Raw genomic sequence first — 14,149 nt, 5'->3', positions numbered from 1 at the left:
TCATTAAGCTCAAGGCCCTGGGTCTGAACCCTGCCCTGTGCAACTGGGTCCTGGACTTCCTGACGGGCCACCCCCAGGGGGTGAAGGAAGGAAACATCACATCTACTCCCTCTTGTACTCCCTGTTTACCCATGACTGCGTGGCAAAGCATGCCTCCAACTCAATCAAGTTTGCAGACAACAACAGTAGTAGGCTTGATGACCAACAATGATGAGACAGCCTTCAGGGAGGAAGTGAGGGCTCTGGGAGTGTGGTGCCAGGTAAACAACCTCAATGTCAACAAAACAAAAAGGAGATGATCGTGGACTTCAGGAAACAGCAGGTGCACCCCCCCATCTACATCGACGGGACTGCAGTGGAGAAGGTGGAAAGCTTCAAGTTCCTTGGTGTACACACCACAGACAAACTGAAATGGTTCACCCACACAAACAGCGTGGTGAAGAAGGCACAACAGAGCCTCTAAAGAAATTTGGCTTGTCACCTAAAACCCACAAACTTCAACAGATGCACAATTGAGAGCATTCTGTCAGGCTGTATCACTACCTGCTATGGCAACTGCACTGCCCACAACAGCAAGGCCCTCCAGAGGGTGGTGCGATCTGCACAACGCATTACTGGGATTTGCAAACTACCCGACCTCCAGGACACCTACAGCACCCAATGTCATCTTTTTTTATTTCACCTTTATTTAACCAGGTAGGCTAGTTGAGAACCCGTTCTCATTTACAACTGCGACCTGGCCAAGATAAAGCAAAGCAGTGCGGCAAACAACAGAGTTACACATGGAATAAACAAACATACAGTCAGTAATACAATAGAAAAAGTATATATACAGTGTGTGCAAATGAGGTAGGAAAGGCAATAAACAGGCCATAGTGGCAAAATAATTACATTATACCAATTAAACACTGGAGTGATAGATGTGCAGAAGATGAATGTGCAAGTAGAGATACTGGGGTGCAAAGGAGCAAAATAAATAAAATAACCATATGGGGATGAGGTAGTGAGGATGGGCTATTTACAGATGGGCTGTGTACAGGTGCAGTGTTCTGTGAGCTGCTCTGACAGCTGGTGCTTAAAGTTAGTGAGGGAGATACGAGTCTCCAGCTTCAGTGATTTTTGCAGTTCGTTCTAGTCATTGACAGCAGAGAACTGGAAGGCGGCCAAAGGAGGAATTGCCTTTGGGTGTGACCAGTGAAATATACCTGCTGGAACGTGTGCTACTGGTGGGTGCTGCTATGGTGACCAGTGAGCTGAGATAAGGCGATGCTTTACCTAGCAAAGACTTGTAGATGACCTGGAGCCAGTGAGTTTGGCGACGAACATGAAGCAAGGGCCAGCCAACGAGAGCATGCAGGTCGCAGTGGTGGGTAGTATATGGGGCTTTGGTGACAAAACGGATGGCACTGTGTTAGACTGCATCCAATTTGCTGAGTAGAGTGTTGGAAGCTATTTTGTAAATCGCCGAAGTCGAGGATCGGTAGGATGGTCAGCTTTACGAGGGTGTGTTTGGCAGCATGAGTGAAGGATGCTTTGTTGCGAAATTGGAAGCCGAGTCTAAATACAATTTTGGATTGGAGATGCTTAATGTGAGTCTGGAAGGAGAATTTACAGTATAACCAGACACCTAGGTATTTGTCCACATATTCTAAGTCAGAAACGTCCAGAGTAGTGATGCTGGACAGGCGGGCAGCGATCGGTTGAAGAGCATGCATTTAGTTTTCCTTGCATTTAAGAGCAGTTGGAGGGCACGGAAGGAAAGTTGTATGGCATTGAAGCTCGTCTGGAGGTTAGTTAACTTCTTGCGACTAGGGGGCGATAGTTTAATTTTTGGATGAAAAACGTTCCCGTTTTAAACAAGATATTGTCACGAAAAGATGCTCGACTATGCATATAATTGACAGCTTTGGATAGAAAACACTCTGACGTGAGTGCAACAGAACTGATGTTACAGGCGAAACCCAGATATAAATCCAATCATGAAGTGCCGCATTTTTTGAAACCGCCTCATGCCAATGACTCCTTATATGGCTGTGACTGAGCTACAAATGAGCTTACGTTTTCCACGTATTCCCCAAGGTGTCTACAGCATTGTGACGTCTTTTTACGCATTTCCGTTGAAGAATAGCCGTAAGGGACCATATTTAGCAAGTGGTCACATGGTGTCTCCCGCAGAAAATCTTTAAAATACTGAGGTAGCCATTTTTCCAATCGCTTCTTATGAGAAACCAATTGCCTCGACGGATATATACGTTAAAAACACCTTCAGGATTGAGCCTAAACAACGTTTGCCGTGTTTCTGTCGATATTATGGAGCTAATTTGGAAAAAAGTTTGCCGTTGTAGTGGTAGCATTTTCCGGTCGATTTCTCAGCCAAGCATGATGAACAAACGGGAGCTATTTCGCCTAGAAAAATAATCTTTTTGGAAAAGGGAACATTTGCTATCTAACTGTGAGTCTCCTGAGTGAAAACATCCAAAGTTCTTCAAAGGTAAATGATTTGGTTGCTTTTCTTATTTTCATGAAAATGTTGCCTGCTGCCAGCAGAGCCTAGCATAGCATTATGCCATGATAAACTTACAAATGCTTGTCTAGCGTTGGCTGTAACGCATATTTTGAAAATCTGAGATGACAGTGTGATTAACAAAAGGCTAAGCTTGTGTTTGAATATATTTCATTTGCGATTTTCATGAATAGGAAAAGTTTCTAGGGGTATTTATGTCCACTGCGTTATGCTAATTCGTTTGAGGCTATGATTACGCTCCCGGATTGCTAGTCGCAAAAGGTTAACGCAGTGTCCAAAGAAGGGCCAGAAGTATACAGAATGGTGTCGTCTGCGTAGAGATGGATCAGAGAATCACCAGCAGCAAGAGTGACATCATTGATGTATACAGAGAAGAGAGTCGGCCCGAGAATTGAACCCTGTGGCACCCCCACAGAGACTGCCAGAGGTCCAGACAACAGGCCCTCCAATTTGACACACTGAACTCTATCAGAGAAGTAGTTGGTGAACCAGGCGAGGCAGTCATTTGAGAAACCAAGGCTATTGAGAGACTGCCAATAAGAATGTGGTGGTTGTCAGAGTCAAAAGCCTTGGTCAGGTCGATGAATACAGCTGCATAGTATTGTCTCTTATCGATGGCGGTTATGATATCGTTTAGGACCTTGAGCGCGGCGGAGGTGCAACCATGACCAGCTCAGAAACCAGATTGCATAGCGGAGAAGGGATGGTGGGATTTGAAATGGTCGGTGATCTGTTAACTTGGCTTTCGAAGACCTTAGAAAAGGCAGGGTAGGTTAGATATAGGCCTGTAGCAGTTTAGGTCTAGAGTGTCTCCCCTTTGAAGAGGGGGATGACCACGGCAGCTTTCCACACTTTGGGGATCTCAGACGATATACGAAAGAGAGGTTGAACAGGCTAGTAATAGGGGTTGCAACAATTTTGGCAGATAATTTTAGAAAGAGAGGGTCCAGATTGTCTAGCCGGCTGATTTATTGGGGTCCAGATTTTGCAGCTCTTTCAGAACATCAGCTATCTGGATTTGGGTGAAGGAGAAATGTGGGAGGCTTGGGCAAGAGGCTGTGGGGGGTGCAGGGCTGTTTTGACCGGGATAGGGTAGCCAGGTGGAAAGCATGGCCAGCTGTAGAAAAATGCTTATTGAAATTCTCAATTATTGTGGATTTATCAGTGGTGACAGTGTTTCCTAGCCTCAGTGCAGTGGGCAGCTGGAGGAGGTGCTCTTATTCTCCATGGACTTTACAGTGTCCCAGAACTTGTTTATTGCTTTCCATACTGCCCGTATATATTGTTTCCTAACTTCCCTGAAAAGTTGCATATCATGGGGGCTATTCGATGCTAATGCAGTACGCCACAGGATGTTTTTGTGCTGGTCAAGGGCAGTCAGGTCTGGAGTGAACCAAGGGCTATATCGGTTTCTTGGTTCTACATTTTTTGAACGGGGAGTAAGGAAGGCCAAAAATATCATCAAGGACATCAACCACCCGAAGCTACTGCCTGTTCACCCCGCTATCATCCAGAGGGCGAGGTCAGTACAGGTGCATCAAAGCTGGGACCGAGAGACTGAAAAACAGCTTCTAACAGCCATCACTAGCACATTAGAGACTGCTGCCTATAGGTATAGACTAGGAATCACTGGCCACTTTAAGGAATGGAACACTAGTCACTTGAATAATGTTTTACATATCTGGCATTACACATCTCATATGTACAGTGGGGCAAAAAAGTATTTAGTCAGCCACCAATTGTGCAAGTTCTCCCACTTAAAGATGAGGCCTATAATTTTCATCATAGGTACACTTCAACTATGACAGACAAAATGAGGGAAAAAAATCCAGAAAAATCACATTGTAGGATTTTTTATGAATTTATTTGCAAATTATGGTGGAAAGTAAGTATTTGGTCACCTACAAACAAGCAAGATTTCTGGCTCTCACAGACCTGTAACTTCTTCTTTAAGAGGCTCCTCTGTCCTCCACTCGTTACCTGTATTAATGGCACCTGTTTGAACTTGTTATCAGTATTGTCCACAACCTCAAATAGTCACACTCCAAACTCTACTATGGCCAAGAAGAAAGAGCTGTCAAAGGACACCAGAAACAAAATTGTAGACCTGCACCAGGCTGGGAAGACTGAATATGCAATAGGTAAGCAGCTTGGTTTGAAGAAATCAACTGTGGGAGCAATTATTAGGAAATGGAAGACATACAAGACCACTGATAATCTCCCTCGATCTGGGGCTCCACGCAAGATCTCACCCCATGGGGTCAAAATGATCACAAGAACGGTGAGCAAAAATCCCAGAACCACACGGGGGGACCTAGTGAATGAACTGCAGAGAGCTGGGACCAAAGTAACAAAGCCTACCATCAGTAACACACTACGCCGCCAGGGACTCAAATCCTGCGGTGCCAGACGTGTCCCCCTGCTTAAGCCAGTACATGTCCAGGCCCGTCTGAAGTTTGCTAGAGAGCATTTGGATGATCCAGAAGATTGGGAGAATGTCATATGGTCAGATTAAACCAAAATAGAACTCGTCGTGTTTGGAGGACAAAGAATGCTGAGTTGCATCCAAAGAACACCATACCTACGGTGAAGCATGGGGGTGGAAACATCATGCTTTGGGGCTGTTTTTCTGCAAAGGGATCAGGACGACTGATCCGTGTAAAGGAAAGAATTAATGGGGACATGTATTGTGAGATTGAGTGAAAACATCCGTCCATCAGCAAGGGCATTGAAGATGAAACGTGGCTGGGTCTTTCAGCATGACAATGATCCCAAACACACCGTCCGGGCAACGAAGGAATGGCTTCGTAAGAAGCATTTCAAGGTCCTGGAGTGGCCGAGCCAGTCTCCAGATCTCAACCCCATAGAAAATCTTTGAAGGGAGTTGAAAGTCCGTGTTGCCCAGCAACAGTCCCAAACCTCACTGCTCTAGAGGAGATCTGCATGGAGGAATGGGCCAAAATACCAGCAAGTGTGTGAAAACCTTATGAAGACTTACAGAAAACATTTGACCTCTGTCATTGCCAACAAAGGGTATATAACAAAGTATTGAGATAAATAAGTATTTGGTCAATAACAAAAGTTTCCACCATAATTTGCAAATAAATTCATTAAAAATCCTACAATGTGATTTTCTGGATTTTTTTTCTCATTTTGTCTGTCATAGTTGAAGTGTACCTATGATAAATTACAGGCCTCATCTTTTTAAGTGGGAGAACTTGCACAATTGGTGGCTGACAATACTTTTTTGCCCCACTGTATTCTATACTATTCTACGGCATCTTAGACACTTAATTCTTATATATCTTGCATTACTCATCTCATATGTATATACTGTTTTTCTATACTATTCTACTGTATCCGTTCCGCTCTGACATCGCTCGTCCATATGTATATAGTCTTAATTCATTCCTACTTAGATGTGTGTATATGTTGTGTAATTTCTTATATATTACTTGTTAGATATTACTGCACTGTCAGAGCTAGAAGCACAAGAATTGCGCTACACCCGCAATAACATCTGCCAGTCACGTGTATGTGACCAATAAAATGTTATTCGATTTGAATGTTTATAGATGAAGCTGTGCATTTGGGTCAGCGTTGGTGTGGCTCCCGTACAGTACCTGTGTAGTTTGAGCTCATTCTCCTGGTACATCTCTGTCATGATCTGCAGTTTCTGCTGGAGTTTCTGCACCTGGCCCGTGTACTTCTCACTGTCTGTCTGCAGAGAGGCCTTCTCATTCTCCAGTTTCTTAATCCCCTCTGCAACACAACAGTAAAGCTGTTAAATCCAGGTCTAGGCTCAAAGGGATACTTTGGGATTTTGGTAATGAGGCCCTTTAAATCGACTTCCCCAAAGTCAGATGAACTTGTGGATACCAGTTTTATGTAATCTGTCTAGTATGAAGGAAGTTTGAGGTAGTTTCACGAACCAATGCTAACTAGCTTTAGTGCAATAACTGGAAGTCTATGGGTATCTACTAGTAATGCTAAGTATCCCTTTAATCTGTGTCTGGGAAACCGACCATTTGTCTTTACATCTTGATTATTCCCAAAACACCCTCGCTTTTCTTGAACTAACCCTAGTATTTGGCTTTTCTTACTTGCACTGACTTTGCTAATAGCTACTTAATTGAGGAAAACGTTTACTTACTATGAATGCGATATGTGGTTCTCACCTAGCTATTTTAAGATTAATGCACTAACTGTAAGTCGCTCTGGATAATTGCATCTGCTAAATTACCAAAATGTAAAAATTGTCTGTTATCATGAAAACAGCTATTGAAGCATCTTTCAATAGACCTACATTTATGTACATTATAAAACAAACGTTGTTTTGTTACCCACCGTGATCAGAGGAATTACTATTGAACAGCTGACTACTCTGCTTACCTTGGAGGTCCTCCTTGGCCTTGACTTCATCTGCTAGCTTAGCAAACACCCTATCCTTGTCTTCATCCACCGACTTCAAGTCTGCATTCATCTAAAGAGAAGAAAAAAAAGTCTCATATCTTCCATTTATCGCTGATAAGAGTTTTGTTTTTAAGCCATAATTTCAGTTGTTGAAGAGAAGACATACCTTGGCTGCATGAATGAGTTTCTGTATTCTTCGTCGTTGATGGTTATCTGTGGACCAAAAAAATACAAACAAATAAGTTAAATCTGGGAAGACACATATGTAGAGACACATCCCTCAGTCAATATCTTGACTCCTTAAAAATAAATTTAAAGTCCAATGATGGCTGTGCATAATGATCCAAAGAGATGGTGAGCAAAAGCCTGCTGACCATGCCTTACTCTCCTTTCGTGGCCTCCCAACCGCTCTTAATTAAAGTAAAACTAAATGCATGCTCTTCAACCGATCGCTGCCCGCACCTGCCCAGCATCACTACTCTGGACGGTTCTGACTTAGAATATGTGGACAACTACCTAAGTGTCTGGTTAGACTGTAATCTCTCCTTCCAGACTCACATTAAGCATCTCCAATCCAAAATTGAATCGGCTTCCAATTTCACAACAAAGCCTCCTTCACTCATGCTGCCAAACATACCCTTGTAAAACTGACCATCCTACCGATCCTAGACTTCAGCGATGTCACTTACAAAATAGCCTTCAACACTCTACTCAGCAAATTGGATGCAGTCTAACACAGTGCCATCCGTTTTGTCACCAAAGCCCCATATACTACCCACCACTGCGACCTGTATGTCCTCTTTGGCTGGCCCTCGCATCATATTCGTCACCAAACCCACTGGCTCCAGGTCATCTACAAGTCTTTGCTAGGTAAAGCCCAGTCTTATCTCAGCTCACTGGTCACCATAGCATCACCCACCTGTAGCACACGCTCCAGCAGGTATATTTCACTGGTCACCACTGTCATGACTGTCCTGATCAGGTCAGGTTACAGGAGACCACAACCCTACAGATTATCTCTCAACCCCAACATAGGAGGAGAGATCTAGGGGTCTGAAGATGTGGGGGTTTTATGACCCCTCACGCCCCTGGTAACTCTTAGGCCACAGACAAATTCCTTTTGTCCTGTTACTATGGAGAACCTTAAACATGAAATAAAGGGACTTTGGAACATTGGTTTCCGTCAGCCACAATGGTGGTCATGACGATAGATGGAATATGAAAATGTCATTTTTGTTTTGTTATTAATAGATGACGTTATTACGAAAACATTGTAACGTCAAAAGTTTACCTAGTATATGTTTGATGTTAATACATTGTATGGAAAATGTCCAAATCAAAGAGAATGTTTTGGTAAAGATGAAATGTGAAGTTAGTAGTCTAAAATTGGATTTGAGTAAAATCTAGACCTTGCCTCTTAACTTGGTATGCCCAAAGGACACTGACATCGTGAGGACGACCAGAGTTGCGCCGGAGAAGTGCGTCATTGAGCAGCCTGAAAGGTCCACGCGGAGAATCCACGGAGTCCTTCCCCACGTAATTACATCATTATATTCTGACCCATAAGAGCAGCAGTTTGGGGCAAGGCTACGGTTAGAATAAGCATAGTTGACAAATTCACCCAAATGTATGTCTCCCGTGTACTTTCTTTTTCGCTCTCTTTTAAATCCCCATTTTGGGTAACACGCGCCATAGTGTGTTGGCCCGTTATACTAAGTCCTAATCAATAGCCTAGAATGTGTTTTTGTGTATGTGTATCTTTTATCATCATTTTAGCTTTCTAGTAAATAAATACTCAACTAAGATTGGTGTGGTACGAACTCATTGGTGAGACCCGGGTCCGTGCAGATTCCCGGATTATGCGACGTTCAGAGCAAGACTGTAGAGGTAACTGGTTAATTAGCGGCTGTTGTGAAATCGATATTCTGATATTCTTTGAGTTAATTTGGGAAACAGAAACTCAATAAAACAACTTTTCCCATGGTGCCCCAGGTTAATAATTGCTTGATTCAGTTAATCACGCAATTAAAAACCTTTAATCATTCGATGAGCAACAGTCGTCACGTTAACTAATACAATGTCACGACACCCCCAAAGCCAATTCCTCCTTTGGACGCCTTTCCTTACAGTTCTCTGCTGACAATGACTTGAACGAATTACAAAAATCACTGAAGCTGGAGACTCATATCTCCCTCACTAACGTTAAGCATCAGCTGTCAGAGCAGCTCACAGATCATTGCACCTGTACATAGTCCATCTGTAAATAGCCCATCCAACTACCTCATCCCCATACTGTCATTTATTTTGCTCCTTTGCACCCAGTATCTCTACTTGCACATTTATCTTCTGTACATCTATCACTCCAGTGTTTAATTGCTAAATTGTAATTACTTCGCCACGACAGCCTATTTATTACTTTACCTCATTTGCACACACTGAACATGATTTTTTATATTGTGTTATTAACTATACGTTTGTTTATTCCATGTGTAACTCTGTTTATGTCGCACTGCTTGAATTTATCTTGGCCAGGTTGCAGTTGTAAATGAGAACTTGTTCTTAACTGGCCTACCTGGTTAAATAAAAATAAAATGGGGTCAGCCTTGTGAACATCAAGAGAATCTCACCTTGTCCTTCTCCATTCTCTGTCCCTTGTGTCCCACTCCTCTCCTCTCTGTTGGCGCCGTCCTCCAGCACCGAGTCCCAGTCCTTCATCTTCAACAGGCAGTCTGTCAAGGACTGATGGAGAGAGAAGGCTTTACCATTCAAACTCAAACTTTATTTTAGTCTTGAGAACTTCATGTGTTGTATACATGCAACAGAACACACACTACATGTCCAAAAGTACTTTGACACCTGCTTGTTGAACACCTCATTCCAAAATCATGGGCGTTAACGTGGAGTTGGTCCCCCCCTTTGCTGCTCTAACAGCCTCCACTCTTCTGTTCCAATTCATCCAAAATGTGTTTGATGGGATTGAGGTTAGGGCTCTGTACAGGCCAGTAAAGTTCTTCCACACCAATCTTGACAAACCAAGGGCAGAAATTTGACTTACTGACTTGTTGGAAAGGTGCTATCCTATGACAGTGCCTCGTTGGAAGTCACTAAGCTCTTCAGTAAGGCCATTCTACTGCCAATGTTTGTCTATGGAGATTGCATGGCTGTGCGTTCAATTTTATACACCTTTCAGCAACAGGTGTGGCTGAAATAGCCAAATCCACTAATTCAAAAGGGGTGTCCACATACATACATACATACACAACAAAACACAGTACATACAATTTATAATTAAATAACAAGCAATAAAGGATTTCCATTATGAAGATTATCATAGCCTCAAATAGGTTGAGTCATTTAGGGTGTTTAACTTATGGTCAGTTGAAACCCCAAGTAATCTTCATAGTGGGTGTTGACTGGTTTTTCCAGTACAGGGCACGGTACACAAATATTTGTTTTAGACATGTGGTTTTTGCCAGTGCAGTAATATGAATGCAAACCTTGATGCGCTCATCTTTGTTGGTAGCATCCTGCAGCATTCCAGTGTAGGAGCTCTCACACATCCTCATCTCCTCCTCCAGCTCACTCATCCGCTCCCCCCAGCCCTCTGCCTCCTGGACCAGCTGTGGGAAGAGGGGAGAGGGTGAGGACCCCACCAGACTATAAGACTCTTTCTGCTTAGGACAACCCATACAGGTTCTTTGTGTAACAATAAACTTCAAATGCTTTGTTTTGCATTAATGGCAACAAAGGCTGGTATGGAACTGGAGTATACACCACTATTAGTGACAGAGCCACCCACATAGATACTGTATCTATGGCTCTGATTTGTGAATAGGCCTAGATATAGATGAAAAGTGACATTTTAGATGTCAGGTTACATACCTGGCCATTTTTCTCCTGGAGCAACACCTTCTCTTCTTTTGCTGCCTCCAGATTATTCTGATTCCTTTCACTGTTCATGTCAAATATTTTCAGGGTTGTCTGTGCCTGAAATGATAACAGAATGAGTTACATCTAACCTGGCTCTGACTGTGTCAGATTTAAAATGCATTATGGGAAGGAATTACAATTAACATTTTGTTCATAATATATAACATTGTAATGGGGACATCAGACTTTACCTGTTCTGTCTGGGACTTGAGGTCCCTGGTTTCTTCTTCTAAGGTTTTCAAGGTTAACTGCATATCTGCAATCTGAAGAATTGCACACAACACCATATCTCAAAAACAAACTGAAATATGAGAGCAAAGAGGAAAATAATAACAATAGCTGAAACATGTCAAAGCATAAACATCAAAACACAGGAAAAGGGGATGAGAAAAAAGTCCTAAGTCAAACTCACTGTCTCCTCCTGCTGCAACCTCCTCGCTCTTTGGATATTCAGGTCCTCCTTTAACTTTTCTATATCATTTCCAAGCTGTGTATTTGACTGTTTCAGCCTCTGGGACATCACCTGAGGAGGACACCATTATAGTTTTACTGGGACTTGAAAGTCACACGCACACCGAGTCCTTTTATACTACTTGGCAGTGTTATTTAGCTGTGATATATGGGAATGTCTCTTCAGTATTGAGAACAATCATACCATGTAGTATCCCTGTCTTACCTCCAGATTCTCTCTCTCTGCGACATGAGCCAAAACACCACTATTCCGCAGGGCAGTTTCCAGTTCTTCATACTAAAAAGGTACAGAAATAAACAAACAGTAGCAAAGGCATTCATAACACACAGATCCATACAAAACATGTAATTTCAAAGGGAATTGCATTGAATAGTTTGCAAATCTAGTCTGTCACACACAGGATTATTTGACATAGGCCTCACATTTTGTTGAACCTCACGCAAAGTCTCAAGGACTTTGCACTTTTCATCTAATAGTTCAGCCACCTTCAGGCCCATCCGCCTCTCTTTGCTTGAATACAGTCTGCTCTTTATCTGTGGAAACAATGGAACAATTTTGTGAGCTTGGTCACTCTCCAATCAAAATTAAGAATGTGGTTGTTCATCCCTATACTTGCATGCTGATAATAATATGCCAACTTACACATTGGTAGAACCTGCAGCTGAACAATAGGAGGGTGCCCAACCCTAGTAAGGCAGTGACGATGACCGCTTCCCATGGCAGTCCATACAGGTTAGGACCTGGCTTTATGTCATCAGGAAGGGATGACAGGACCTAGGTAGGAAAAAATAATAATAATAATACTAATTTTGAAAAAGTATCAACTAAATCAGAGAAATAACTTAGAATCATTATAGATCTGCTATAGATTTTTGTTTCAGGCCCTGGATTGTGGATACATGACAGTTCAAACGTAAAGTGATTGTCAATGCTTTTAGGAGCCTCAATACGCTAACTAGCTAGCCAGCTACTTAGATAGATAGCTAACTACAACCGTTAGCTAGTTATCTAGCTAAGTATTTAGCTAGCTTACCAGGCAACAGTGCTCTCATAGCCAACAAGGCACGAGACATTGGCTAGATAAGCCTTTTCTGACGAATTAAATGATGTAGTAACGTTAGTTGGCTAGCTTGCTTGATAACACCAGTTGATGTTTTTAGCAGTGATGGGTCCAAGTTAACGTAAGATATAATGACACGTGACTCACATCGTTCGCTTTCTCCAAGGCAATAGTGTAATAGGTCCTTGCTGTCATTTTGAAATCAGTCACTTGAGTAGCGACTGTCTCGCCACTTGTTTGATCTTCCATTTGTCGAATATTTCATTTAAATATTATTTTCAGGATTATGTTAGCTAACATTGAAAAAAACGAATGCTCAGCTGTTACTTGGACCTCATAGTAGTAGCGGGTAACGTCATGACGCTGAAACGTACGGTGGAGGTTGTTGCTATTTTATGCACGCCAAATTCACTTAAACGACTCACTTTCGGTTATTTTTCCCTAAAACGAATATTTATTGATTTATATAATTGTAATCCTACACAATAATATATGTTATCTGACTTTTCAATCAAAAGAGTTATTTGTAATTGTTACAACACTCCCACTTCCTGCCTAACGTTGAGTTGGTATATTCTCAACGTCACCAATCGTAGAACGCCACACTGGCAGACTGAGGCGTATTTAAAGTAACACTGAACCTGACGAAACATGCAAATTGTGGGAAAACAACACATATTCGTCAACCTCCATCGCTATTCTTAAATAGTCAAGGAAAAATTGACCTTTTTCTCCAGCTGAGACAGATTGTCACCAAAGTCCCTCTGCTGTCAACTGCCTTTCCCTATCAGAGTAGGCCAAGTTGTTGTTGTTGGTTGGGTGTTGACCTTTCCTGTAGCTTTTCAGTGCTGTCCCCAGTGTCCAAAACACTACCCTTTACTCACCTGGTCAACATCCTGAACCTCCATTTGTATTCTCAATTTAAAGTCATGTTATTATTGCATTACCATAGTGCGGGGAAAAGCCTTGTCACCGAAGCCAGAGCCAACTACAACTCCTCAAAGTGTTGGATGACTCATAGGGGTAGTGCAGATGACATGTTGCATACCAGAGACACATACCAGAGGTTTTAAAGGACCAGCTTTTCCAGCTATCTAGTCAATGATTATTGTCATGTGTATTGTGCTGTATTTGTCTGTCCAATGCCACAACCGAAGTTCCCTATCATGGAAAAATATGACATTCTATTGAGGATGATGGAGACATCAATAGCGCAGTCCAATCATTTTAAATGTATGGGCTGTTTAGCTAATTTAATCTCAATAGATTACAAGGGGGATATAGTAGTCATATAACTTTCTTACCTGTACAGTGAGCCATTTTAGAAGAGCCTTAACTGTCAGCATATGAGCAACAGCATCACCAGTGACTTGACGTGCAGAAGAAAAAAGATATTCCATCACTGCAGGCTCAGGTTTATCTGTTAAATGTATTTAAAAGGTATACATAACACAATAGTGAGTGTCATAATAATTGATCATATATTTTTACCAGCCACAGATGGAACTATTTTCATCTATATAATTAGTATGTTATTTTTAAGAATGGACATAAATGCATTACATTTGTCTGTTAGTGTTGGGGTTTGGATGTCTCCCTCCCCAGACAAATGTTCTCCTTTCAGGTTGGTTAGGTCTTCGTTTTCATTGCGAGTGAAACAATCATCATTGATGCAGTTTGTCTTGTCTGTTTCTGCTGGATAACATAGACATTATGATACCAAATCATTTAAAAAACATGTAAGACCTTG

General features: G+C 42.1%; 1 protein-coding gene across 9 annotated transcripts in view; it reads right to left on the bottom strand.

Moving 5' to 3' along the window:
* Positions 1-14,149, bottom strand: part of ctage5 (CTAGE family, member 5) — a 29,205-nt gene that overhangs the window by 9,329 nt on the left and 5,727 nt on the right. For 3 of the 9 annotated variants that reach the window (XM_024430323.2, XM_024430322.2, XM_024430319.2), the window contains 13 exons: positions 13,963-14,094; positions 13,704-13,819; positions 11,982-12,113; positions 11,762-11,872; positions 11,544-11,615; positions 11,280-11,390; positions 11,059-11,130; positions 10,820-10,924; positions 10,435-10,557; positions 9,565-9,676; positions 7,104-7,150; positions 6,917-7,007; positions 6,148-6,286 (listed from right to left, as the gene is read on the bottom strand). In XM_024430323.2, coding sequence (XP_024286091.1) covers positions 6,148-6,286; positions 6,917-7,007; positions 7,104-7,150; positions 9,565-9,676; positions 10,435-10,557; positions 10,820-10,924; positions 11,059-11,130; positions 11,280-11,390; positions 11,544-11,615; positions 11,762-11,872; positions 11,982-12,113; positions 13,704-13,819; positions 13,963-14,094 — 1,363 coding nt within the window. Of the gene's footprint in view, positions 1-6,147; positions 6,287-6,916; positions 7,008-7,103; positions 7,151-9,564; positions 9,677-10,434; positions 10,558-10,819; positions 10,925-11,058; positions 11,131-11,279; positions 11,391-11,543; positions 11,616-11,761; positions 11,873-11,981; positions 12,114-12,546; positions 12,773-13,283; positions 13,323-13,346; positions 13,439-13,703; positions 13,820-13,962; positions 14,095-14,149 lie in introns of those variants that run through there. The other 6 variants (XM_024430324.2, XM_024430320.2, XM_024430321.2 and 3 more) reach the window with 5 other exon arrangements.

This window comes from Oncorhynchus tshawytscha, linkage group LG08 (assembly GCF_018296145.1).
Source record: "Oncorhynchus tshawytscha isolate Ot180627B linkage group LG08, Otsh_v2.0, whole genome shotgun sequence".
In the NCBI taxonomy this organism is placed as follows: domain Eukaryota; kingdom Metazoa; phylum Chordata; class Actinopteri; order Salmoniformes; family Salmonidae; genus Oncorhynchus; species Oncorhynchus tshawytscha.
This window is presented reverse-complemented; position numbering and strand designations above follow the sequence as displayed.